General features: G+C 56.0%; 1 protein-coding gene across 3 annotated transcripts in view; it reads left to right on the top strand.

Moving 5' to 3' along the window:
* ZBTB17 (zinc finger and BTB domain containing 17) overlaps positions 1 to 24,772 on the top strand; it is a 33,066-nt gene extending 8,294 nt beyond the window's left edge. The window contains exons 1-15 of one of the 3 annotated variants that reach the window (XM_086715776.1): positions 17,568 to 17,905; positions 18,354 to 18,560; positions 19,584 to 19,772; positions 20,386 to 20,526; positions 20,804 to 20,929; positions 21,435 to 21,673; positions 21,791 to 21,933; positions 22,025 to 22,325; positions 22,645 to 22,732; positions 22,836 to 22,952; positions 23,055 to 23,175; positions 23,440 to 23,570; positions 23,901 to 24,110; positions 24,215 to 24,304; positions 24,388 to 24,772. In XM_086715776.1, the coding sequence (XP_086571902.1) occupies positions 17,743 to 17,905; positions 18,354 to 18,560; positions 19,584 to 19,772; positions 20,386 to 20,526; positions 20,804 to 20,929; positions 21,435 to 21,673; positions 21,791 to 21,933; positions 22,025 to 22,325; positions 22,645 to 22,732; positions 22,836 to 22,952; positions 23,055 to 23,175; positions 23,440 to 23,570; positions 23,901 to 24,110; positions 24,215 to 24,304; positions 24,388 to 24,671 (2,550 nt within the window). In that variant the 5' untranslated portion in view covers positions 17,568 to 17,742 and the 3' untranslated portion in view covers positions 24,672 to 24,772. Of the gene's footprint in view, positions 1 to 17,567; positions 17,906 to 18,353; positions 18,561 to 19,583; positions 19,773 to 20,385; positions 20,527 to 20,803; positions 20,930 to 21,434; positions 21,674 to 21,790; positions 21,934 to 22,024; positions 22,326 to 22,644; positions 22,733 to 22,835; positions 22,953 to 23,054; positions 23,176 to 23,439; positions 23,571 to 23,875; positions 24,111 to 24,214; positions 24,305 to 24,387 lie in introns of those variants that run through there. The other 2 variants (XM_086715777.1, XM_086715778.1) reach the window with 2 other exon arrangements.
* The last annotated feature ends 224 nt before the right edge of the window (positions 24,773 to 24,996 follow it).

The following is a 24,996-nucleotide window of genomic DNA, read 5'->3' as shown; positions in this document are numbered from 1 at the left end:
GGTTCATGGGTTCAAGCCCCGTGTCAGGCTCTGTGCTGACAGCTCAGAGCCTGGAGCCTGCTTCGCATTCTGTGTCTCCCTCCCTCTCTCTGTTCCTCCCCTGCTCATTCTTTGTCTCTCAAAAATAAATAAACGTTAAAAAAAATTTTTTTTTAATTTCTAGTAATCTGATGGGAATGACGTCTTGTGTCCTTTTGATTTGCATTTTCATGATTATTAGTGGGCTAAGCATCTTTTCATATACTTATGAAAATTCTTGTTTAACGAGGTTCCACACCCAATGTGGGGCTTGAACTCACGACCCTGAGAGTAAGAGGCACGTGCTCGCCTGACTGAGCCAGCCAGGTGTCCCTCGTATACTTATTCAGGTTTCAGCTGCTGTGAAAAAGCTGCTTAAATCTTTTGCTTATTTCTCTACTGGGTTGTCGATTTTATTTCATTTTATTTATTAATGTTTATTTATTTTTGAGACAATGTGAGAGACAGAGTACAAGCAGTGGAGGGGCAGACAGAGGGAGACACAGAATCCGAAGCAGGCTCCAGGCTCTGAGCTGTCGGCACAGAGCCCGACGCGGGGCTCAAACTCACAAACCGCGAGATCATGACCTGAACTGAAGTCGGACGCTCAACCGACTGAGCCACCCGGGCTCCCCTGTCTTTTTATTGTATATGGATTTCTTGTTTGTTTTTGGTTTTTGTTTTGTAGACTGGCCCTTTGTCGGTTATATGTGTTGTACCTGTCCGTTTCCTCCTGTTTGTTGCTTTTCACTGTGTTTTTTTTTTTTTAAACAAATTCTTAATTTTAATGTTTATCATTTTTTTTTCTTTTATGGTTTGCACTTTCTGTTCCTTTTAAGAACTTCCTTCCTACTTTATAAAAATATTCCCCTGTATGTTGTCGTCCAAACATTTTTTGATTTTGCCTTTTACGTTACGGTCTTTAGTCCATTTAAAATTATTTTTGTGTATGCTATGAGATAGGGGGCTGATTTCTTTTTTCCTTTTTCAAAAATCTCATTATTTAAAACAACTTTTAAGCTTTTTTAATGTTTATTCATTTTTGAGAGAGAGTGCGCATGAGCTGGGGAGGGGCAGAGAGAGGGAGGGAGGCACAGATCTGAGCTGTTGGCACAGAGCCTGATGCGGGGCTGGAACCCAAGAGCAGCATGATCATGACCTGAGCCAAAGTCGGACACTCAGCTGAGTCACCCAGGCACACCTAAAATTTTTTTAATGTTTATTTTTGAGAGAGACAGACAGCATGAGTGGGGGAGGGGCGGGGGGAGAGAGAGAGAGAGTCCGTCCAAAGCAGGCTCCAGGCTCTGAACTGTTGGCCCAGAACCTGCTGGGGGGCTCAAACCTGTGAGATCATGACCTGAGCTGAAGTTGGACGCTTAACCGTCTGAGCCATGCTCCCCCCCAATTTTTTTTTTTTTAATGTTTATTTATTTTTGAAGGAGAGATAGAGTGTTAGTGGGTGAGGAGCAGAGAGAGAGAGACACACACAGAATCTGAAAGAGGCTCCAGGCCCTGAGCTGTCAGCACAGAACCCCGACGCGGGGCTCGAACCCACGAACTGCGAGATCATGACCTGAGCCAAAGTCGGATGCTCAACTGACTGAGTCACCCAGGCACCCTGCCCCCCCAACAAATTTTTATTTAAAAAAAATTTTTTTTAAGTTTATTTATTTTGAGAGAGAGAGAGAGAGCACGTGTGAGCTGCCACCAGCACAGAGCCCAGCGCGGGACTCCATCCCACCAACCATGAGATCATGACCTGAGCCCAAATCAAGAGTTGGATGATTAACAGAGCCATCTGGGCACCCCTCCTTTAAAAAGAAAATAAATATAAATGGACTAAATTGTCCTAGTACTGTTTATTGGGGGGAAAAATCCCTTTCGTGTGGATCTGTAAATGTGACCACTGACCGTCTTAATACGTCAACGTCCACAGATAACGTGGATCTGTTTCTGAGCTCTTTACTATTCTCCGTCTCTGTGCCAATATCATTCTGCCTTAATGGCTGAATTTTTATGTGATAGTTCTTGGAACCTTGTAGGGCCTTGGCCCTTTGCTCTTCCATTTTAATTTCATTTCATTTTTATTTTTTTTTATTTTTTTTAATTTTTTTTTTTTCAACGTTTATTTATTTTTGGGACAGAGAGAGACAGAGCATGAACGGGGGAGGGGCAGAGAGAGAGGGAGACACAGAATCAGAAACAGGCTCCAGGCTCTGAGCCATCAGCCCAGAGCCTGACGCGGGGCTCGAACTCCCGGACCGCGAGATCGTGACCTGGCTGAAGTCGGACGCTTAACCGACTGCGCCACCCAGGCGCCCCTCATTTCATTTTTTAACATTTATCTTGAGTGAGAGCACATGCAAGTGGGGAAGGGGGTGGGGAGAGACTCTCAAGCAGACTCCATGCTGTCAGCACAGAGCCTGATGTGGGGCTTGATCTCATGGAGCATGAGCCAAATACCCTAAGCCAAGATTAAGAGTCAGATGCTTAACCGGCTGAGCCACCCAGGTGCCCCCATCTTCATTTTAGATTGTGCTTGTCAAATTCCATAAAAAGTTGTTGGGATCCTTTATTAGAATTGTTTTTGAATTTATTCCATATCAATTTGGATAGAGTTGGCATTTTTATGATGTTCAAGTCTTTCATGAACATGGTATATCTTCCAGTTTACATAAATCACCAAAGTCTAACTTTAGTCACTGTCTTCACAGCCTACTGTCAAACAGTCAAGGACCTTAGCACACTTTAATTCCCATCACTCCCTCCTTTTATTCTATTGGTGTGCATTTTAGTTTTTTTAAATTTTGGAAGATGCCATTAGTTCAGTATTGTTTGGATTCACTCACTTATTATTGACTACTTTAGTTGGTCCTCATTCTTTCTTGCATTTAATATTTTCATTCTGGGATTACTTTTTGTCTCCCTGAAGTATATCTTTTATAATGTGTGAGTTTGGGCTATCATCTATTTGGGGGCTTTCTAGTGTTTACCAGTTCTGGGGGGTGGGGTGGATTTTACCTGCCAAGATTTTGGTATAGGCAGTTTCTGTGCCGTCCTTTTTTCCATTGACTTATCATCCTTTGTGGCTCCAGCTTTATTCTGGAGGATTCTCACACGAGACCTCCCTCCTTAGGAGGGAGGGAGAACTTGAGCCCGCTCAGTAAGGCAGGTGCCTTCGATACCCACCCTCAAACCTCCACTTGCTCTCTGGATTCCAGCCTTTGCGGAATTTTGTTTGACCTCTCAGTGTTCCTCACTGACTTGCCGGTTCTTTGATGCATTTAAAAAAAAAAAATTTCTCACAGTTTTCCTTCAGCATTTGTAGTTGTTTGCTGTGAGACTTGGCCTGGTTACCTGGTGTGCCACGCTTCCAGAAATCAGGATGTTTCCGAGTTTTAATCCTGTGTTTCCTCTGGCAGCAGGAAACACCGGAGATTCGAACTAAGACTTAGTGATATGCGCTAAGGGTTTTCGTAAGATGTTTTGTAACGCTCATTAGTATAAGGAAAAGGAGTTGGTAAGTGCCAATTAATGACAGAATTTGCCCTTTGGGGACAGACTAAGGGTCTTTTGAGGCTGTCAGTCCATGTCTGCGGAGGTTTTGTCCTTTTCTAAAGTGGAAAGAGCACATCTTTAGAGTATGATGGACTTGGCCTTGAATCTGGGCGTGTCAGTGAGAGCTGGGTCAGCTAACAACCTCTCTGAGCCTTGATTTGCTTATCTGCACAGTGGGGGTGATCAGATTAAGACCCTTCTCTGGGGATTACTGCGGGTGGTGATGACGTAGCATGTATTCTGGAACACGCGGCAGGCAGGCAGGCAGCTACAGCAGCTATCAGTTATTCCCTTTGACGGCATTTTCTCCACGTGCTGCTGCCCTTTGGAAATGACGAGCCTGTGATCTTGGTAACCTCCCAGTTGGTTCACGTGGTGGAGCTGATTACATATTAGCAAGGCTGTTTTCTCCGGGCACAGGCACACGGTCCCCCCCACAGTCCTTTACCAGGACTCACAGTTTTTCCCAGCTGGGCGAAATCCCCATCCGATTGGGAAATCGCCACATCTGTACCGTGGGCTCTCTGATCAGCTACTCACATCCCAGCATTAGTTTTTACCCAACCAACGAATGCATTAAAAATTCCCATCAGTATCAGCAGGCCGCCATCTAGACAAAATGTACCATTTCATGATCCTGAGAACACGCCCTGGCCCACAGTGGAAACTGTCAGTCTTTTAGATTTTTGCCCGCCCTGTTCTGGAAGTGGTATCTCGTACTTCTTTATATTTCTTTATTAGGCTGAACGTCTTTTTTTCTGTGTAGACTATATTGACCACCTGTGTTTCTTTTGTGAATTGCCTCGTCATTTCCTTGACTCCTTTTTCTGTTGGGAGTTTTTTTTTTTTCTTGTTGATTAATTTTTAATAGCTTTATTGAGATACCCATGCAGCACCCATTTAAAGCATGCAATTGGGGTGCCTGGGTGGCTCAGTTGGTGAAGCAGCTGACTTCGGCTCAGGTCATGATCTCACGTCTCGTGGGTTTGAGCCCCACATCAGGCTCTGTGCTGACCGCTCAGAGCCTGGAGCCTGCTTTGGATTCTGTGTCTCCCTGTCTCTGTCCCTCCCTCCCTCACACTGTGTCTCTCTTTCTCTCTCTCTCTCTCTCAAAAATAAACATTAAAAAAAAGCGTACAATTAAATGGCTTGCAGTATATTCCCAGAGTTGCACAACTATCACCTCTCTATTTTCAGAACATTTGTATTATCTCGAAAGAAACCCATTACCAGTCACTCTTTGTTTCCCTCTGTCTCCCTGAGCCCTAGTAGGCAGTCATTATCTATCCTTATGGATATGCCTGTTCTGGACATTTCATGTGAATGGAATCCTGTAACTTGTGGTCTTTTGGCTGCCTTCATTTAGCATAATATTTTCCAGGTTCATTCATGTTGTAGCATATATTTTTACTTTTTTGTTTTGTTTGTTTTAAGTAACCTTGATGCCCAGTGTGGAGCCCAACGTGGGGCTTGAACTCATGACCCTGCGATCAAGACCTGAGCTGAGCTCACGAGTCAGATTCTTAACAGACTGAGCCACCCAGGCACCCCTTTATCATTACTTTTTTATTGTCCAGTATTCTATTGCCTGGACCCACCACGTTTTATTTATCCATCAGTTGACGGACATTTGGGTTGTTTCCACCTTTTGACTATTACAAGTAATGCTGCCGTGAACATTTGTGTACAAGCTTTTACGGGGACATAACGTTTTCATTGTTGTTTGTATGAGGAGCCTTTTGTATAACAAGAGTGTTAACTCTTATTTGCAACATAGGCTGCAAATATTCACCCCTAATTTATATTTACATTTGGGAAGTTGAGAAGATAAGGGTAAAATGATGAAACAGAACATTTAGGGGCACCTGGCTGGCCTGGGTCAGTGGTGCGTGTGACTCTTGATCTCAGGGTTGTGAGTTTGAGCCCCGTGTTGCATGTAGAGATTACATAAAAATAAACTCTTAAAAAAAAAAAAAAAAGGAACAGAACATTTAGAATGCTGACCAGTCTTCCATACTTCTAAGAATTAAGTGTATGTGCCGACTTCCCCCACTGTGGCCCCAGTAAGTGGCCCCTTGGGGCTGGTCTGCATACCTCAGAGGGCTGCTGCAAGCTCTCTTTCTGTACCTGTTTGTGTCTCTCTCTCGGTCTCTCTCAGGCCTTAGGACCGGGAAACAGGAACCAGGCAGCAACTAGGGGTGCTTTCCAAGTTTCTCTCGGAAGCTCACACTCCAAAGCGACTGGCTGAAAAACCGCCAGCGTTTGCGAGTCAATCAATCGTTAAAAGGCTTCCAGCAGCTTTGCTGATTCACGGCTGTTGCAGGTGGAGGGGATTGGAGGGGCTGGAGGTCAGCCAGCGCTGTTTGTTCAAGGGCAAGCGCTGGGGCCCTGAGCTTCCTGAATCCTCCCAGGGCTGTTGTCCAGAAACTGTTCTAGAGCTGCCCTTTAGCAGCTGGAGTTGAGGAGCACAGCAGTTTTAAAAAACCATTGGAGGGGCGCCTGGGTGGCTCAGTTGGTTAAGTGGCCGACTTCAGCTCAGGTCATGATCTTACACTCCGTGAGTTCGAGCCCCGCGTCGGGCTCTGTGCTGACAGCTCAGAGCCTGGAGCCTGCTTCAGATTCTGTGTCTCCCTCTCTCTCTGCCCCTCCCCTGCTCATGCTCTGTGTCTCTCTGTCTCAAAAATAAAAACATTAAAAAAAATTAAAAAAAAAATCATTGGAAATGGAGACATTGAGTTCTTGACCACTTGTTATCCAGGCCTAACATAACCCCAAATAGCCCTCTAAAATATCCTTGTACTCATTTAGTTTTCCTCAGTCAAGTTTTACAAAATATTTTTAGTCGAACCAACTATCTGGAATAGTAAGTAGACAATTTGGTGCTGGCTTCTGCTGTGCATAGTTCTGTATCCGAATATATATGTCCTGTGTAGCTCTTGTCCATCTCAAGATTTCCAATACAGGGAAGGTTTTTGTTTTTTTTAAATGTTTAATTTTGAGAGGGAGAGTGTGAGTGGGGGAGGAGCAGAGAGGGAGGAAGACAGAGGATCCAAAGCAGGTTCTGCACTGACAGCACAGAGCCCGATGAAGGGCTCGAACCCACGAACTGCAAACTCATGGCCTGAGCCAAAGTCAGATGCTCAACAGACTGAGCCACCCAGGTGTCCTCCAATATAGGGAAAGTTTTTTTTTTTTTTTTAATTTTTTCTTTTTAACGTTTATTTATTTTTGAGACAGAGCATGAACGGGGGAGGGTCAGAGAGAGAGGGAGACACAGAATCTGAAACAGGCTCCAGGCTCTGAGCAGTCAGCACAGAGCCCGACGCGGGGCTTGAACTCATGGACCGCGAGATCATGACCTGAGCCAAAGTCGGACGCTTAACTGAGTGAGCCACCCAGGTGCCCCATATAGGGAAAGTTTTAAATGAAAGTCTGCTCACTGCTGGGTTACGGTCTCATGTTTGTCGCTCGCTTGGTATCTGTTATACATTTGTCATCTGGCAGTCTTATTGGTGAAAGCATTTATTCAACATTTATTAAATCTTCACACTAGAAGGGATCTTAGCAGTCACGAATCCTAGTGAGGAAACAAGCCGAGGAAAAGTCACGTGAAATGCATGTGCTACGTTGAAGTCCGAATACATCCACTCCCAAACAGTTGGTACTCAACTTCCTTTTTCCTTTTGGCTTGGGTCCCAACCCTGACTAGTATCATGGGACAACTAATCCTTCCTTTGGGATTGTCATGTTCTACCTGCTTTCTCAATGAAAGCCCCGGTGTTCCTCCAGAATCATCGTGTTCTTTGCAGAGAGCAGGTAGGTGACTTTTGCCATCAACGATGAGCACTGCAGCCTGTGTTTCGGTTACTGTTGAGCGGAATAAGCATTGCCATTTGCAGGGCCTTTTCCTGGTCGTCTTTCATTTCATGGGGGCCTGGTGAGATTTCACATCTTCTTTTAGAAGAAGCTGGCATCAGATTCCCCTTTTTCCTCCGGTATCGCTAGCGTGGGTTCACGTGCAGCTGGAATGATGGTCTCCGGCAGCCGCGTTATGCAGCGGGAACTTGTATCCTCGTCCTCCCCATTTCAAGAAAGGAACCCGAGGTGCTCGGCCCGCTTTGGTTTGATGCCCAGGCAGGAGGGGGTGACTGGGGCCAGGGGTCCGGCAAGTCCCTGAGGCCGCACGCAGAGCTGCGTGTGAGCCTCTCTGGAAGGTCACCACGGCCTCCGAGCGGCTCGGCCGCACCTGGCAAAGGCCGCCGGCTGCTCTTCTAGGGGATTTTCACTTTTGTCCCCGTAAGGAATTTCTGCTCATAAAGATTTCTCGGGTGACACATTCGTTGTGCAAATTACGATAATTTTCCGTTTCCCCTATGAGAAATGTTTTCCCGTTGAGAAGTTTTGAGTCACCAGGTCTCGTAGAAAATGTCTTAGAGGTTTTATAGTAAAGAGAAATGAAGGCGCTCAGGCATTGTGGACACTGTCTTTCTCCTTCCTTCCTTCTTCCTTTTTTTTACTTGGTTTGACTTTGTTAATGGCTAACATTTAGAAGTGGTAAAAGAGAATGCAGAAAGGATGTGCCCTGGCAAGTAGAGCTCCTTCCTGCCCTTGCCCTGCTCCTCCGAGGGCCCCTCCCCTGTGTCTTGTACTTCCGGTGACATATGAGCTAGGATGTCACAGCCTGGGCTGATGGTTTTGCACAGACCGCACGACCCTGCTTCCCCTAGGAAGGGTCAGGTTCCGAGTGTGTTAAGGGACTTTGAGCCGCTCCGAGAAGACGTACTCAACATTTTTCAAAGGATCTTACAATGTTTAATGGGCAGGCCATTTGCACGGGTTGCCCTGAAAGGTCCGCGTGAATGTGTGCACCCTCCTGGTGCCAGCTGGGGGTGACATTGCCTCATTTTTCCCATCCCAAGGGTCCAGCACTGTGGGACTTTCTAACTGCTTTTTCTGCTTCTGGCCCTTCCTCTTTGAGTCTGTTCTCCATACTGATGCAGCCAGAGTGACCTTTCAGAAACGTGAACCTCACCGTGGCCCCCCCCTTGCTCACACCCCCGGCAAGGCTCCCGACCGCCAGGCCTGAACGCGAGGTCCTGACATGGTGGGCATGGCCCTGTGTGCCTGGCTCTGGCCTGTCCCTCCAGCTGCATTTCTCACCACGTTTTCCACTCAGTCGTTTCTCTTGGGATGCTGAGGTGTACCGTCCCTCCCCCACCCGGTCCCGAGCCCGCGCACCAGTTGCGTATGCTGCCCTCTTCTCCGAACATCCTTCTTGCCTTTGTTCGTGTGTCTTGTTGGCTGTGACCAGGTACCGTATCCTCCTGTGGCACCCCTTCAGAACTCAGCAGAGGATGGCGACGGGGTCTGGAACCTTCTCCCCGGTGAAACGTCCTTGAAGGTGGGCGCCTAGGCCTGACCTTGTTCCCGGGGGGGCCGCCAGCTCCCATCAGGTCACCTGCACTGGGCAGTCCTCTGCGGTTGGTTTCAAGTGTAAGTTTGCTACTCTGTCCCCTCGGCCACCACATGTGAAGGTTAGACCCCCGAATCCAACCGTGTTAACCTCAGTGGGCAACCCGCCTCAGGCTTTCTGCCGAAGAGACACAGTAACAGAGGCCTCACAGCAGAAGTTTGAAGCCAGATGGACACAACGCCCGAGACCTGAGTGCCCTTTTGTCACGTTGGACCAGGCCGTGGCTCCCTCCTCTCTGTCCCCCTGCTGTGGAGAGGAGCCGCGTGCCTCAATGGCAAAGGGGGTTCGCTTGGGATAACCTGGTTTGGTTTGTTTTAATTCATTTTTTCCCCTTTTTGTTCAACTGTGTATCAGTCACAGACCTGTGTTAAGAGAAATGGGGTGCTTGGGTGGCTTAGTCAAGCGTCTGACTCTCGGTTTCAGCTCAGGTCATGATCTCCTGTTTTTGTGGGTTTGAGCCCTGCGTGGGCAGTGCAGAGCCTGCTTGGGATTCTCCCTCTCTCCCTCCCTCTCCCTCCCTCTCCCTCCCTCTCCCTCCCTCCCCCTCCCTCCCCCTCCCTCCCCCTCCCTCCCCTCCCTCCCCCTCCCCCTCCCCCGCTCATGCTCTCTCTCAAAATAAATAAACTCAAAAAAAAAAAGATGTAATATTTGATTCTACCTTTGCCTGTATTTGTGCAGTATGACCTGTTATTTCTCTGTCTCTCTTTTTTAAAGTTTATTTTTGAGAGAGAGAGAGTACAAGTGCCCTGTGGGGGAGGGGCAGAGAGAGAGAGAGGGGGAGAGAGAGTCCCAAGCAGGTTCCACACTGTCAGCGCGGAGCCCGACCCGGGGCTCGAACTCACAAACCACGAGATCTTGACCTGAGCCAAAACCAAGAGTTGGACGCTTAACTGACCGAACCACCCAGGCACCCCTGTGTTGTGTCTTTAGCCCTCACAGTGGTGTGGTGGTTTTCCTGGTGAATGGGTGAGCAGCCTAGAACCCGGAGAAGCTTGCCTGAGGCCACCCTGGCAAGACCGGAGCCAGGATTCATTTGCACATCCTTTGATCTGAATCTGCTGGTGTCTCCTCCTCTTTGTCCAGTATGTGCTCCCGTGGGGACCCTGGTCCGCCCTGGTCCACCCTGGTCCTGTGTCTGTCACCACCGGCCCTCCTGTGGCCATCTCAGCCGGTACACCAGCCTCGCTTGTCGCCTCAGGGAATGGCCCCAGCACTCGGCCAGTTTCTCAGAGAACAATTTAGAGTCCTCCTTGACTCCTTTCTTTCCTGGCATCAGCTGACTGTTGTCTCTGCCAAACAGCTTCCCGATCCGACCGCCTCGCCTGCCTGGGTGCGGGGCCTCCATTGCTTGCCTCTCCCTGCCTCCCTGCTGTTCCTCTGTCCCCTCCTGCCTCCTTCACGCCCCTCTGCACCCAGTCCCCTGGGGCCCCCAGTGCACTTAGAAGAAACTCCAAAGCCCGACTTGCCTCTGATCAACCTGAGTGATCGCCTCTGCCGCTGCCCGCCCCGTGCCCCCCCCCCCCCCCCCCAGCTTCCTCCTTTCCAGGCACCCAGCCCCTTTGTCAAGGTCATGCCTGTCTCAGGGCCTTTGGGTTTACTCTTCCTTGTTCCTGCAACAGTCTCTGGGCTTCTACGGCAACAACGTGGCTTTCTCTTCCACTTCATTCAGGTCTTGGCTTAAACGTCACCTCCTCAGAGAGGCTTTCCTTGACTGTTTTCTTAAATATGAAACAGCCTCTGCCTCTCGTCTCCTCATCTTCTTGCGCCTTCTTCACAACACTTAACACGTGAGATTGTATATCATATTTATTACCCTCCCTCCCCTGAGGCCTTGTAGCTCTAATGTACAGCTCTAATGCACAGAGCAGACGCTCCTCCAGTGTCTGTGAAAGGCTGTTGTCTCTGGGTCTGTTTCCCGATTTAGGGGCTGAGGACCCTTAGAGGGGAAGGTGATAGGTAGCCACGCAGCTGTATTGCGCCCCCCCCCTCCCCGGTTCTCTGTATATTGAAGGAGATTTCTCATTCTTACGACCTCTCAAATGCACAGAGATGCTGTTGTGATTAGTAGGAGGGAAATGATTTTTCATATGGTTTTTGTCTATTATTTTCTCCATTAACAAGCACCGGAAGTACGATGATCATCTCATGAGGGTCCTCAGAATATTTGACCTTGAGTAAGTCACACTCAAAAAGTCCAGGAATAGGGGCGCCTGGGCAGCTCAGTCAGTTGGGCTTCTGACTCTTGATTTCAGCTCAGATCATGAGCTCATGGTTTGTGGGTTCGGGCTGTGCATTTATAGCGTGGAGCCTGCTTGCTATTCCCTGTCTCCCTCTCTCTGTCCATCCCCATCCCCCACTTGCGTGTGCGCATGCTCTCTCAAAATAAACATTAAAAAAAAAAAAAAGGCCAGGAATCACCTACCTCTCTATTACAGGCCTCTTCCCCGACTTGATTTGTAATCGTGTGATGCCAAGGTCCTGGGGTCAGTGCCGTCAACAGCTGTGAGGAGGAAGTCAGTCTGTCCCACCCAGCAGTGAGTTTATTAAACCAGGGGAGGCCAGGCAAAGTAGCAGCCTTGTTTCAGGCTATGTCAGTGCTCAGGGAGTATTGGGGTGGAGGGGCCGGGGGGCGTGTTGGGAGAATGATAAAATGCCACCAAGTCCCACATATTCTGAGTTTGTCTTTTTTGGAAGCAAGGCCCTTAACTCACCCTCTGTCAAGCTCTTAAGAGTGCCCAGAGCAGGTCCTAGCATGATGGATTCTGAACTGGCACAGGCACGCCGGGATCTGGGACAGCCCTTTCCTCAGGGCCGGCCAACCTTCCCACCGGGCCACATTCCTGGAGCGGTGGGCTCCATCGGGGGTCAGGGAGGGGGATGCCTGTTCCCTCTTCAGAAGCGTGGTTAAGTGTTCGAGATAATGGGGGTTGTAGAATTTGAAAAGCAGAGGCAGTTGTACAATTTATATTTAGGTATTATTTTTAGAGTTTTAAAAATCCGTGGTTTTTTTGTCACACGGACTTCAAAGAAAATGCTACTGAATCTTGGCTGGTGGGAACGTGTAGAGGGCAGCAGTTGATTTTCAGAGTGGGGCCATTACCCAGTGGAAGATGAAGTATCAGAATCTGGGCCTGTTGGGAAGGGCTGAGTCCGTTTGCGTGTTCACCCTAAAGGGGAAATTGGTTTTTAAAAGTTTGAGAAACACAAGCTTAATATCAGAGCCGTCCTTGCTGGGCAAAGAAGAAGGTGCCAGAAGAGCTGGTTTTGTTGGCATCTGCCCCTCTGCCATGTTGTGCTGGAAAGGGACAGCTCGTCACACTGGCGGGTGGGCGGGCTGGGCCGGCAGGTCTCACAGTTACAAGGCTGGCCTGCTGTGACCTTCCATGTCTTTGGCCTGAGTTTGTGTGCGCTCAGCTGTAGACGGGATCTACCTGTGTTTCTAGAAGATCTGGAATGCCGAGCGACTGGAAGCTGAAGGGTGATCCCTCTTACCTGCCCCCGGACATGACACGGCTGTGTCACGTCCGGGCCTGCACCCGGGCACGTTGTGTTCTGGGAGCTGGGGACTGCTGTTTCTCGAGGCCAGCGTCTCCTCGCGGTAGGCCAGTTGTTTCCTGGCTTGGTGGCTTCCCTCTGCGTGCAGTTCGGTGCTTGCTAATAACCCGGGTAATATTTCACGTTTGACAGGTGCCCCTTTGACTCTGAGATGGGGCGGTGCTGTGTGGACCCACTTAGAGCTGTGGGCAGGTGCTCCAGCCTTCACCCGGCAGCACCCGTGGGGCTTAACAGAGCAGTTGTTCAATATAAAGTGCTTCCCCCACAGAGAAAGTAGCTCTGGATGGTTCTTGCCCAGTGCTCCTCCCTTCACGCCCTCCCTCTCTTAATGTTAATTGGGCTCTGGGATTTTTCCAGATTGCTTTTAGAAAGAATAATGGGTTATGATTACAACTTCCTAACAAGGTCAAGTCACTAAATAGTTACTGGGTGCACCCAAGGTACCCAGCATAAAAGGATATGTAGAAACCATCTGATACGATCTTCGACCTAAAAATACAGCCATAGTTTGCGTCTTTCTTTCCTGGTAGCCTTTGTTTGCTGAGTGTTTACTGTATGTCAGGCACTGTACAGGTGCTGTGCTTACATTTATCTCCTGTAAGCCTGTAACACACGTGGGAAGTGGTCCCACTGGCCCCGTTTTGCCAGGGGAGGAGCTTTGCTGGAGACGCACGGCTGGTGTGGTGGGTGGCAGAAGCTGGACTCGGGTCCCACCTGGCCCGACCCCAGAGGCCCTGTCGCCGCGGTGCTGAACTGCCTCTCGCCTCCTAGAGTCGAGTCCCGGAGGCCGCGGTGTGGAACTTGACTCTCAGAGTGGCCGTGTTCTTAGTTCTCAGGTGGTCGGGTGGTGCCGTGCGCGTGTTGAAGAGACGTCGTGAATGCCATTTCGTCGTGGGTGGGGGCAGGGGCGTGGGGACCTGGGATCCAGGTTTTGTTGAATTGCTTGCATTTCACCACCCAAGGAGAAGCCCTTCTTATGTCCTCATCTGCTTGCGGATGTTTGGGAACTGGGGGAACGGGCGGGACCGTGTTTGCCGTGGCCAGCCCCCCGCGCACCCCACTCGAGTCCGCTGAAACCTGACGGACACCCAGTGAGAGAGGCCAGGAGTGTGCTTGGAAATAACCCCATCTCTGCAGGCTTGAGTGTAGCACCTGTCCCTCTCTCTTTTCTTACTGAAAATTGTGTCAACTTTGGAGCAATGGTACCGTACGGAAGTATATGGATTGTGTGTGTGTGATTTAGATAATACATCTAGGTGTGTCCAAGTAAAGAGACGGAATGCTCTCAGGGTCTCAGAAGACCTCTGCTTGCCCCTCCTGCCATCCGGACAGAACCATCATCCTGGGTGTTCTGGTACTCACTGCCTTCACGGTTTTGCCGGCTGGGTCCGCTCTCCCTCGCTGGGAGCAACCACCTTGAAACTCAGTGACTTCAACTATTGGCAGTTTGTTACTTCTCCCGATGTTGGGGGTTGACTGGGCAGTTTCTTTTGTTCCATGAGGCGTTGAGGTGGTTCATGTGACCGTTTAATAGCTGGCCTGGAAGGTCCAGGAAAGTTCTCTCATACTGCTGTCAGCCAGGGCCTCCGAGTTCATCGTGTGCCTCTGGAGGCCCCTCCACGCGTCTTGTCTCTCCAGCAGGCACAGTCCCTGCCTCTTGGTGAGAGTCATCACAGGGCCCCCACCTGCAGTTGGAATCTTCTGGCACAGGGGGAGCGGTTGGTGGCCATCCTGAGAAGGGTGCCCATGCCGTCCGTCCGTGTCCGGTCGCTTGGGCCTGTTGGGAATCATGCTGCAGGCGCTCTCCAGGTCCCTTTTCATCCCCGAATGAATTCCTTGTGGGGCGGGAGGGGCTGTACGTCCAGCCAGGTTGGTGGCTGTCCCCGGAGCCTGGGAAGTCGGCCCCGTTCCGCAGGGATAACCACAGAGCAGCTGGTGGCGTCCTGGGGAAGGTGCCCGAGTGCAGTGAGTGAGTGGAAGGTCAGGCCAGTTTCTTGAGTGGGCCAGTCGGGTGCCGGTTTGGGGCTTCGTCTTGTACATCTAACGTGAGGACTTTGTGGGCTCTGTTCTGTTTGCATTTTCTCTAGTTCGAAGCTGTTAGGGTCTTCTAGCAGTTTTCTCTAAGGCCCACCTTTATCGCTCGAAAGCAAGGAGAAAGAAGGCAGCAGGGGCCCCCACACTTTGGCCTGAGCGAAGGCATCGCAGAGCCGGCCGGGGGCTGGGGGAACCGCACTCGAGCACTGACGCTGGTGACCAGAGGCGGCTGGGCTGTTGCTCTTGTACCATTTCAGGTCTCTCCTCAGACGGTGACTCCGAGCGTGCACGGGGGTGGACAGCCGCCCGGGCCCGCGGGACCCACGCATGTGACTGTGCGGCCCAGGCAGGTGCGGGGTCTCCACGCCCTCACCTCTTCCTGGAGCCTCTAAACCTGGCCGGATCGCGGTGGGGTCCTGTCTCTGTGGAGCGTAAAAGAGGAAACAGGACACAGTGGGAGGACTGCCGTGATCATTCTAGAGCATTTCATGCCACCTCTGGTGCCCCTGCTCTCGCTCAGCCCCTCTGAGGGAAGGGCCCGGCCAGCTGGCCCCTCACCTGCTTGCCACACCACCTTGAGGAGACAGGGGCTGGTGGAGCTTTCTAGCAGGCTGGGCCAGCTGGTGGAGGCAGCTGGGGGCCTCTGAGCCCCATCTGGGGGGGCGGGTTGTGGCCTGCCTGTGGGCACCCCCGCCGAGCCCGAGCCCGAGCCCCCACGGCTGCGCTCGCCCTCCCCGGGGCTGATGGCAGGACTGGGCTTGTGAGCCTGGCTTCTCGGGCGTGTGGGCGCCGCCTTCTTTCTCTTCCTTCCTTGTCCTTCCCCCTCACACTCCCCGTTTCTTTCGCTGCTTCCTCTCTTATCCTCTCCCTTTCTCTCTCTTCCTTTTCTTTCTTTGATTTTGTCAGAACAGGTGCCCTTTAGGAGTGTTTCTCTGTTGGGACAGCTTTGGGACAGCTGCAGAGGACTCTGGAGACCCCCACACCCATGTTTGGGGAGGAGCCCACTTCTGGGCGGCAGCTGGCAGCGGAAGAGCGTGGTTAGCGTTGGGGAGGGGGCATTCCCCGTGGGCACCGCTGCTTTCCTGGGGGTGGGGGACACTGGAGGATCCCGGCCACCAGCCACCCTCTCCCAGGACCTTTACTGGCCCCCCCCCCCCCCACAGCCTCTGAAATGAAAGCCCCTGCCCACCCCCCATGTCCAGCCCCAGGAGAGCCTGCTTCATGCCCTTTCCCTGGAAGCTGAGGCCGTACGGCGGCACGATGGCTCCTCGCGGCCTTGGGTGCCCTGCTACCCCGGACTGATCGGCCCCTTCCACCCTGTTGGCCAGGAGTCTCTTCTCAGGTTTACTTTCGCAGCAAGTTAGGTCGCGTTCCAAGCTGGAGGGCAAGGGCCCTGGGACCAGCTCTGTGCCTCGGGGGGGGGGGGGGGGGTGTCAGCTGATGCCCCCTGGTTGTTTGTGTACCTGGGAGACCCTTCCTCCCATCTCAGTTTTCGGGTTGGCTGCTGGTGAAGGTGAGGGAGCTCCGAATGGGCTTACCCTGAAGCTGATGGAACATCTGCCCCCTAGGCCTCTGGTTGTCCTCCCTTCTGCTCTCCAGACCCGCTTCACCTGGGCCTCACAGGACACAGGCAGTGACTGGTGACTGGGGCTCGGGGGCTGCCCGTGTTCCCACGCACTCACCTGTCTGCTCAAGTGCCTTTTTCTGTCGTGAGGGGACAGCTGTACGGGTGAGCTGGCCCAGGCCTCTCCTTGCCACCTGCCTTTGGTTCCACGTATGCCGGGCCTGGACTGAACTGCTTTCAGATGCTAGGCCTGAGTGCCCTGGCCTAGGTGTTTAACCCGCGGACTGGACATTGGTTCTTGTCCATGTTCTCCAGAAACAGAAAGGTTTCTGGAGAAAGCAGACACCTTCCTTCCCCGCTTTTTCCAGAGATTAAGGACAGAGAAGGATGCCTTCACAGGTGTCGCGTGTCAGCCGTGGCCTTTGCTTTGGTGGCTCCCTGCTGCTGCTGGCTGGCTTGGCTCCAGAGCGGGTTGCTCAGCGGATGCCGAAGGCCTCCCCTCTGGACTCCAGGGCTGGCTCCTGGCGCTTCCCTGCTGACTCGAGCTCCAGCCATTGGCACCGCGACGGAACGGAGAACCGAGAAGCTGTGGCTCTGTCTGGGAGCTTGTGTGTGGAGGCTGGGACCAAAGGACCGTCCTGGGGACGTCGGAGGGAGGGAAAGGGTGTTTCTGGGTCCCCAGCAACAGCTTCTCTGAACTCGTGGCTCAGAGGAAGGCTGGCACGTGGGGCGCACAGTCTGTTGCCATTGCCACATCCCCCCCTTACTCCTTGGAGCCCCGCCTGCCGCGCGGTGACTTCCCCCAGCTCCGCAAATACGTGGCCCCGCTTCTGAACCGTTTCCAGACACCACAGGGTGGGTGGGCTTTTGGTCCTTCGGGGCTGATCTGCGCTGGCTAAGCCCCTCGTGTGGGGGCGTGGCTTTCCTCGTGGCTCCTCGCAGCGGCCCGACCGCCATACATGGTCACTGCGGCTGCAGCAGCACCGGTGACTCACCCCCAGGAGGCTGATTTAACTGAACACCAGGAGCCACTGAGGGGCTGCTGCACCCTGGGGGCTGGGAGCCCCAAAGTGTCATTCTCACCTGCCCGGAAAGAGCCCGGGGGCAGCTCCGAGCAGACCCAGACCTCAGATGCCGGGCCAGGGCACCGACAGCCTGGTCCTGGTGGATCAACGTGATGCGGTCCCAGGAGTGGGGCGTTGACTTTTATTTTGAAGTTGGGTCTTTCTTGAACTGAGGGCCCGCTGCTTTCCCTATAAAATGCTGGTCTTGAGACTGACTCTGGTGTGGTGCTGCTAGGGAGGAGAGGGCTGCTTTAGATACTTATTTAGTCACGGCCTGTGGTAGTTCGTGATTGTTGGGCGCCGGGCCATGGAATTTTTCTGAGCATTTTCGCTTGAGACTGTTACGGGATTTCCAGGCCTTTGTGTGAGGCCTCTGGCAGAGAAACTGCAGCCAGCCCAGCAGCTCTTGGGGTCAGGGCCAGAGCTATTCCTCCTCCGGGGACAGCCTGGAGACGGTTCTGGAGGCAGAAGACTTTATGTCGTTTCCTGAGCCTGTGAATCAGAGAGGGGGGCGGAGGGGGAGGGAGATCCCTGTCTCCTGGACTTTGCCAGAGCCCTGTGGGTGCAGCGGGAGAGGGTCCGTTGCCGAAATGCCGGGTGATGAGACATCTGTCACCTGTGCGTGGCAGAATGGGAAAAGTAAGAACAAAGTAGAAAGGTTTTCATAAGGCCAAATGTATCAAATTGAAAGATCTGTCCTTTTTTTCTAAAATTATGTCATGCATTGTTTTCATAAAAAAAATGTTAAACTGACCATGTCTTTTTCTTAAATGCTCACCGTAATCTGTGTTTTGTGTTTGTTTTTTGATTTTTTTTTTTTAAATTTTTGTTACCTGGCAGAACACAAAGGTGGCCGTTTTGTGTTGGTCCCTCCATGCTTGTGGTTGGGAACTTTGCTGGCCAGTAAACCCGGGGCTCTAGGAGCCTTGGCTTGCACAGGAAGTCTGGAGTGATTTTACCCCTTGTGGATTTGTTTGAATTCTCCCCATCTCCCCCTCATTCCTCACCTGGGAATTTGGGGGGTGACTGTCAGGCTGGCTGGCCCCCTGTCTCTGTGCTAACGCAAAGGCCCTTTGGCTCTCCCCAGCCATGGACTTTCCCCAGCACAGCCAGCACGTCTTGGAGCAGCTGAACCAGCAGCGGCAGCTGGGGCTTCTGTGTGACTGCACTTTTGTGGTGGACGGCGTTGACTTCAAGGCCCACAAAGCAGTGCTGGCGGCCTGCAGCGAGTACTTCAAGATGCTCTTCGTGGACCAGAAGGACGTGGTGCACCTGGACATCAGTAATGCGGCAGGTACCCCGTTGGGTCCAGGGCCAGGCTCCGTGAGGGTCGGGGGGCCGTGGCCGGCTCTGCGCCGCGCACGGCCCTCCCGGGAGGGGCCCCTCCGAGGCGTCAGGTGCACCAGGCCGCCCACACGGGTGCCGCCACGAGTGTATGGGCACCAAGCTCCTACCGCATTCTCGACCGGGAGCCGGGTGGTAAGAGGAGAACTGACGAGGGAGGGCTCATGATACACTCTCAACCGGAGTGAACTAGGACAGGCTCGTCAAGAGGGACAGAGAACAGGTGGGCTCTCAGCCCCCTACCCCTTCCCATTGCCGAGTCGGTCCCGAACCCCTACTCCAGTGCTAACTATGATGGAGATGGGAGGGGTGTCGGGAAACCTTGCAGTTGAGGAAGGAACGGGGCCTGGATTTGGCTCTGGCCCGGAACCGCATGACGCGCCATGGGAAGGTCAGGGCAAAGTGCCGTACCCCCATCTTACCGATACGGAAGCTGAGACCCAAAGAGGTCAGGTGACTGGCCTGGAGGTCAGGTGACCCAAAGAGGTCGTGGCAGAGCCCTGAGGAAAGCCAGTGCCGACACCCTCGTGTTGGGGCGCCCTCCAGTGGTAGGGTGCAGCAGCTGGCCAGAGCTTACCGTGGGGGGGGGGGGGTGGGTGTTCCCACTGCCGTCCTCTGTGCAGGGTAGAGGTTTACACCCTGGTCCTCCTTGCAGGGCAGGTGTTTTTCCTCTCGGTTCTCTGTTTTCACCCTCTGTCCTTGGTGCAGGGTGGGCGTTCACCCCCGCTGTCCCCCGTGCAGGGTGGCCATCGTACCCCCTGCCCTGTGCGGGTGTGCTTCATCTCGGAGGCCGCCGTCTGGGCCGAGAACCCCCAGGCTGTCCGCCTACCTGCCAGCACAGGAGATGGGGGGACGGCGGCCCGCCACTCCACTTTTCCCAAACCCCTGGATCCTGCGACCGAGTGGAGTGGCAGAGCCGGCTGGAAAAGCCAGGCCCCGCGAGGTCCGTGATGGCTGTCTGTGTCCTTGGCAGGCCTCGGGCAGGTGCTGGAGTTTATGTACACGGCCAAGCTGAGCCTGAGCCCTGAGAACGTGGACGATGTGCTGGCTGTGGCCAGCTTCCTGCAGATGCAGGACATCGTCACGGCCTGCCACGCCCTCAAGTCCCTCGCCGAGCCCACTGGCAGCCCCGGGGAGACTACGGTGGCCTCAGCCACGGAAGGTGAGGTTATGGCCGGGCTGTTCCTGAACACGTGGCTTTGGCTGGGGTGCTGTCACTGACTCTCTGGGCCTCAGCGTCCTCGCCCGGCCCTGCCTGTGTCACAGGGTGCTAGTCTCAGGAAGGCCTCCCGAGGGGCTTGTCGTCTGCCTACCCCTCCCCCGCCTTTACCCACTTCCCGTGTGCTCTGCTGCTCCAGAGGGCTGGGGGTGCGCTCGGCCCAGGCCCCTGCGCGTGGGGTCGTTCCTCCAGCAGCTCTCCCTGCTCGTGCCCTTCCCCCTGACGCCAGGGGTGGGCCAGGCTCTCGTGGTACCCCTCGCGGAGAGCCCGTCTCCCTCCTGAGCACGGAGCTCTGATGGGCGGTATTGCTTTGCGTGTGAGGTCTGCTCCCTGACCAGGGCGGGAGCCCCCGCGGAAGCAGCAGCCGGGACTGTTTATTCTGTGCTCAGCCGGTGGCCTGGCATGGAGTGGGTGCCTGATGAGCAGTCTGGTCAGCCAATATGTAGATGTCTCCCCAGGGACGATCTGGAAGAGCCAGCAAGTTCTGGGCCACCTCACCCCTCCAGGCGGTGGGCGCGTGGTGGGAAATGGCAAGACTGTCCCGTTCCATCTCCAGGAGGAGACAAGACAGCCAAAGAGGAAAAGGCGGCTGCTGCCGTGCTGAGCGAGCTGGACCCGGCCGGAAGCGGTCCACCCACGGGCCCAGACAGGGAGCCCAAGGAGGAGCGGGGCGGCCAGGCTGAGAGCACGGCCAGCGGTGAGTTGTGACGCCGAGTCTGTCACCTTCTGGCAGCCTGGGCCCTGGGGCAGTGAGCGGCCTCCTGGAGGGGTGCCTCCTGGGGCTGGGAGAGCCGTTCACTCCAAGGCACCTGCTGCAGCGAGAGCGCGGGCACAAGTAGCCTGAGTTTGGACGTGCGGCACCCCCCGCCCCGCGCCGGGCCACAGCCACTCCCCGGGGGCCTGGTCCAGGGGAGCCATCCGGCTGCCGGAGGGAGGGTCCTCACGCAGCCTCGGTGTTCCCACACCCCACCCAGGTGCCGAGCAGACAGAGAAGGCCGACGCCCCCCGGGAGCCGCCCTCCGTGGAGCCCAAGCCCGACCCCACGAGCAGCATGGCTGCTGCGGAGGCCGAGGCCGCCTTGTCGGAGAGCTCGGAGCAAGGTGCCCTGCCACCAGCCCGGCCGGGCGGCCGTCGCTCACGCGTCCCCCAGGGCTCCTTCCCCCACCCCCCAGCCCCCAAGCTGATCCTGCTCCGACTCCGGCTTTAGCTTCGGCCGAGGCCGTCTTGCCGTTGTCAACTCCTGACCGCTGTCTCGGTTGTGCACCCCGGCTGGGCTTCTCTCGGCGCGGACGTGTTGCTGACGCGGCCTCAGTGTGGCTGCTGCGTCCCGGCTGCCCCCCCGCACCCACTGTGCCGCCAGTCCGGCTTCCCCGGGGGTGGAGGCCCAGTCCCACCTCCCAGCAGCGAGCGGCCTGCTCCGCAGCGTCCTCTGCCCTCTCCCCGGCCGGCACCAGGGCTGCTCGTCTGTGGTGGCCACGCCGAGCTGGCCCCTGCAGGGGACTCGCGCGCACAGGGAGGGCTGCGGAGATGAGCCCTCGTCCTTCGCTGGCTCTGAGGCCCCTTCCAGCCCTCCCGAGCGCCTCAGTGCCCACCCTTCTCCGGCAGAGATGGAGGTGGAGCCAGCCAGGAAAGGAGAAGAGCAGGAGGATGAAGGCGCAGGGGCCGCCGAGGTCAAGGAAGAGGGGCCGCCGCTGGAGAAGGGGGAGCCCCCCGAGGAGAGCGAGGAGTCTGCCAGCACGGACTCGGGCCAGGAGCTGGGCACCGAGGCCCGGGGCCCGCGCTCGGGCACCTACGGCGACCGCACCGAGTCCAAGGCCTACGGCTCCGTCATCCACAAGTGCGAGGTGCGGCCCTCCCCTCGCTCCCCCCACCCCCCTCGCTCCCCAACCCCCCCCCCGCCTCCCCCCGCAACCCTCGCGGCCCCGCAGTCCCTGATGCCCGCCCCCCGCCGTGCCTGGCAGGACTGCGGGAAGGAGTTCACGCACACGGGCAACTTCAAGCGGCACATCCGCATCCACACGGGCGAGAAGCCCTTCTCGTGCCGGGAGTGCAGCAAGGCCTTCTCGGACCCGGCCGCCTGCAAGGCCCACGAGAAGACGCACAGGTACGCCGCCCCGGCCGCCCCCCCACCGCAGGGCCCCGGCCTCCGGGAGCCCAGCGACCGTCCCCTCTCCCTGTCGCCCTGTGACCACCAGCCCGCTGAAGCCGTACGGCTGCGAGGAGTGCGGCAAGAGCTACCGGCTCATCAGCCTGCTGAACCTGCACAAGAAGCGGCACTCGGGCGAGGCGCGCTACCGCTGCGGGGACTGCGGCAAGCTGTTCACCACGTCGGGCAACCTGAAGCGCCACCAGCTGGTGCACAGCGGCGAGAAGCCCTACCAGTGCGACTACTGCGGCCGCTCCTTCTCCGACCCCACCTCCAAGATGCGCCACCTGGAGACCCACGACACCGACAAGGAGCACAAGTGCCCGCACTGTGACAAGAAGTTCAACCAGGTGCGTGCCGACGGAGCGGCAAGGAGGGCCGGCCGCGCCGGGGACCAAAGCCGACGGGGCCCTGCCCCGGTGAAGCTCTGACCGCTCTGCCGGGGAATCTGGGGCGGGAGGTGGTGGCTCGGGCCCCAGAGACCCCGGGCAGGGGTGGGGGTGGTTTTCCCTTTTCGCCTCCGGGACCTGGAACATTCCACGGGCCTCGAGGAAGGATGGAGTGGTCCAAGGGCCCGGGAGAGGGCCGAGAATCCCTTGTTCGCCAGCGGGAGGGGTGGCCGAGGCCGGTTGCGCGGGGTGGCCCCCTCTGACCCCTGCCTGGGTGCAGGTGGGGAATCTGAAGGCCCACCTGAAGATCCACATCGCGGACGGGCCCCTCAAGTGCCGAGAGTGTGGGAAGCAGTTCACCACCTCAGGTAGGGCCGCGGCTGCCCCGGCTGCCCTCGCGTCACGCCCCTCCGCTCCTTGCCCCCCCCTCCCCGCCGGCGCTCACGCGGGCCCTCCTGCATCCCGCCGCAGGGAACCTCAAGCGGCACCTTCGGATCCACAGCGGGGAGAAGCCCTACGTGTGCATCCACTGCCAGCGGCAGTTCGCGGACCCCGGCGCTCTGCAGCGGCACGTCCGCATCCACACAGGTGGCCGGGCCGGGCCGGGTGGCGGGCACCCGGAGGCCGGGGAAGGCGCTCGGGGAGGAGCGGGCGCCGACACCTTCTCCCGTCGCCTCCCCCTGTCCCCAGGCGAGAAGCCGTGCCAGTGCGTGATGTGCGGCAAGGCCTTCACCCAGGCCAGCTCCCTCATCGCGCACGTGCGCCAGCACACCGGCGAGAAGCCCTACGTCTGCGAGCGCTGCGGCAAGAGGTCCTGCCCCGCCCGTCCCTCCCATGCCCGGCGCCCTGCACGGTGAAGGGGGTCAGGAAGCGAACCTAGAGCTCAGTTGGGAACTGGGTGGACGGCTGCCCGGCCCCGGGCGTAGGCCCCGGGGCTCGGCTCCGGTCTCGCAGCCACGCCGGAGACGCCGGCCCGGCTCCCCCCGGCTCCCCCCAGCTCCCCCCAGCTCCCCCGCCATCCTGGGCCCTGGCTTGTGCAGCTCGGTGCAAGCCCCCTCCCTCTGCGGCCCTGCAGGTTCGTCCAGTCCAGCCAGTTGGCCAATCACATCCGCCACCATGACAACATCCGCCCTCACAAGTGCAGTGTGTGCAGCAAGGCCTTCGTGAACGTGGGGGACCTGTCCAAGCACATCATCATCCACACTGGTGAGCCCGTGCCCACTTGCCTGTCTGTCCCTGTGGGGGGGGAGGGGGGGCGGCCGGGGCGGTGGGAAGGGAGGGCCCTCCAGATCCCAGCCTTGGGCACTGGCCCTTGCTGCAGGTGGCCTTGAAGGAGGTTCAGTTCAAAGGAGGACCCCACTTAGAGTTTCTAGAAGGTGCAGTGGCCACTGGACGCTTCTGTGCAGCCCTGGTGGCTGCCCCAGAGCACTCGCTACTGGAAAAGACAGGGCTCTGGGGCAGCTGGAGGCCACTGAGGTCCTCCCCCCCCGCCCCCCCCCTCCCAACGGCAGGCGAGAACCTTGCCTCCCCCCTCAGGAGAAAAGCCCTACCTGTGTGACAAGTGCGGTCGTGGCTTCAACCGCGTGGACAACCTGCGCTCCCACGTGAAGACCGTGCACCAGGGCAAGGCGGGCATCAAAATCCTGGAGCCAGAGGAGGGCGGGGAGGTCAGCGTGGTCACCGTGGATGACATGGTCACGCTGGCCACCGAAGCGCTGGCGGCAACTGCTGTCACTCAGCTCACAGGTGCGGGCCGCGGGCAGCAGGGGCTGGTCGCGGGCAGCCGGCTTCTGGGGTGGTGGCGACGGGCAGGTGCCTTTGGCCTTAGGCCCCTTGGACTTTGCCCACAGTGGTGCCAGTGGGGGCCGCGGTGACCGCCGACGAGACAGAAGTCCTTAAGGCCGAGATCAGCAAAGCTGTGAAGCAAGTCCAGGAGGAAGGTGAGGGGGCCGCCCGGGGCGTGAACACCTGTGAACCCCCGAGGGTTCCCCCCATCCTGACCGCAGCCCTCCGCCTCCCACAGACCCCAACACCCACATCCTCTATGCCTGCGACTCCTGTGGGGACAAGTTCCTGGACGCTAACAGCCTCGCCCAGCACGTGCGGATCCACACGGCCCAGGCGCTGGTCATGTTCCAGACGGACGCGGACTTCTACCAGCAGTACGGGCCGGGCGGCACGTGGCCGGCCGGGCAGGTGCTGCAGGCCGGGGAGCTGGTCTTCCGCCCTCGGGACGGGGCCGACGGCCAGCCTGCTCTGGCGGAGACGCCCCCCACCGCCCCTGAATGTCCACCGCCTGCTGAGTGAGCAGGCGTCTCTCCTCTGACTGTTTATTTAAGGATGGACGGCACCCTAGATCTGAGAGGGGTGGCCCCGTTCCCTAGAGAATAAATTGGATTATTTTCTAACGCTGCCTATAGCTCCCTGTGGGGTTGGGGGCCGGGGCTGTCAGAGCCGGGCCGATGCTCCACCCGGGGAGCTTCTTGGCCAAGCCAGGCTGTCCCTCGTGCAGAAGGGGCCGGTGCCTCCGGACCGGTCGAGAGAAAAGCTGGCTTCCTTGTCCTCAGTTGGGGTGTGGGTGGCACGCCTGGGGCCAGAGAGACGGTGGCTCCACGCACCCCCGTCCCCTCGG

Source organism: Puma concolor, chromosome C1 (genome assembly GCF_028749965.1).
Source record: "Puma concolor isolate L17-30 chromosome C1, mPumCon1.1.hap2, whole genome shotgun sequence".
NCBI lineage: Eukaryota > Metazoa > Chordata > Mammalia > Carnivora > Felidae > Puma > Puma concolor.
The sequence above is the reverse complement of the archived record's forward strand: the minus strand, read 5'-3'. Positions and strand labels throughout refer to the sequence as shown.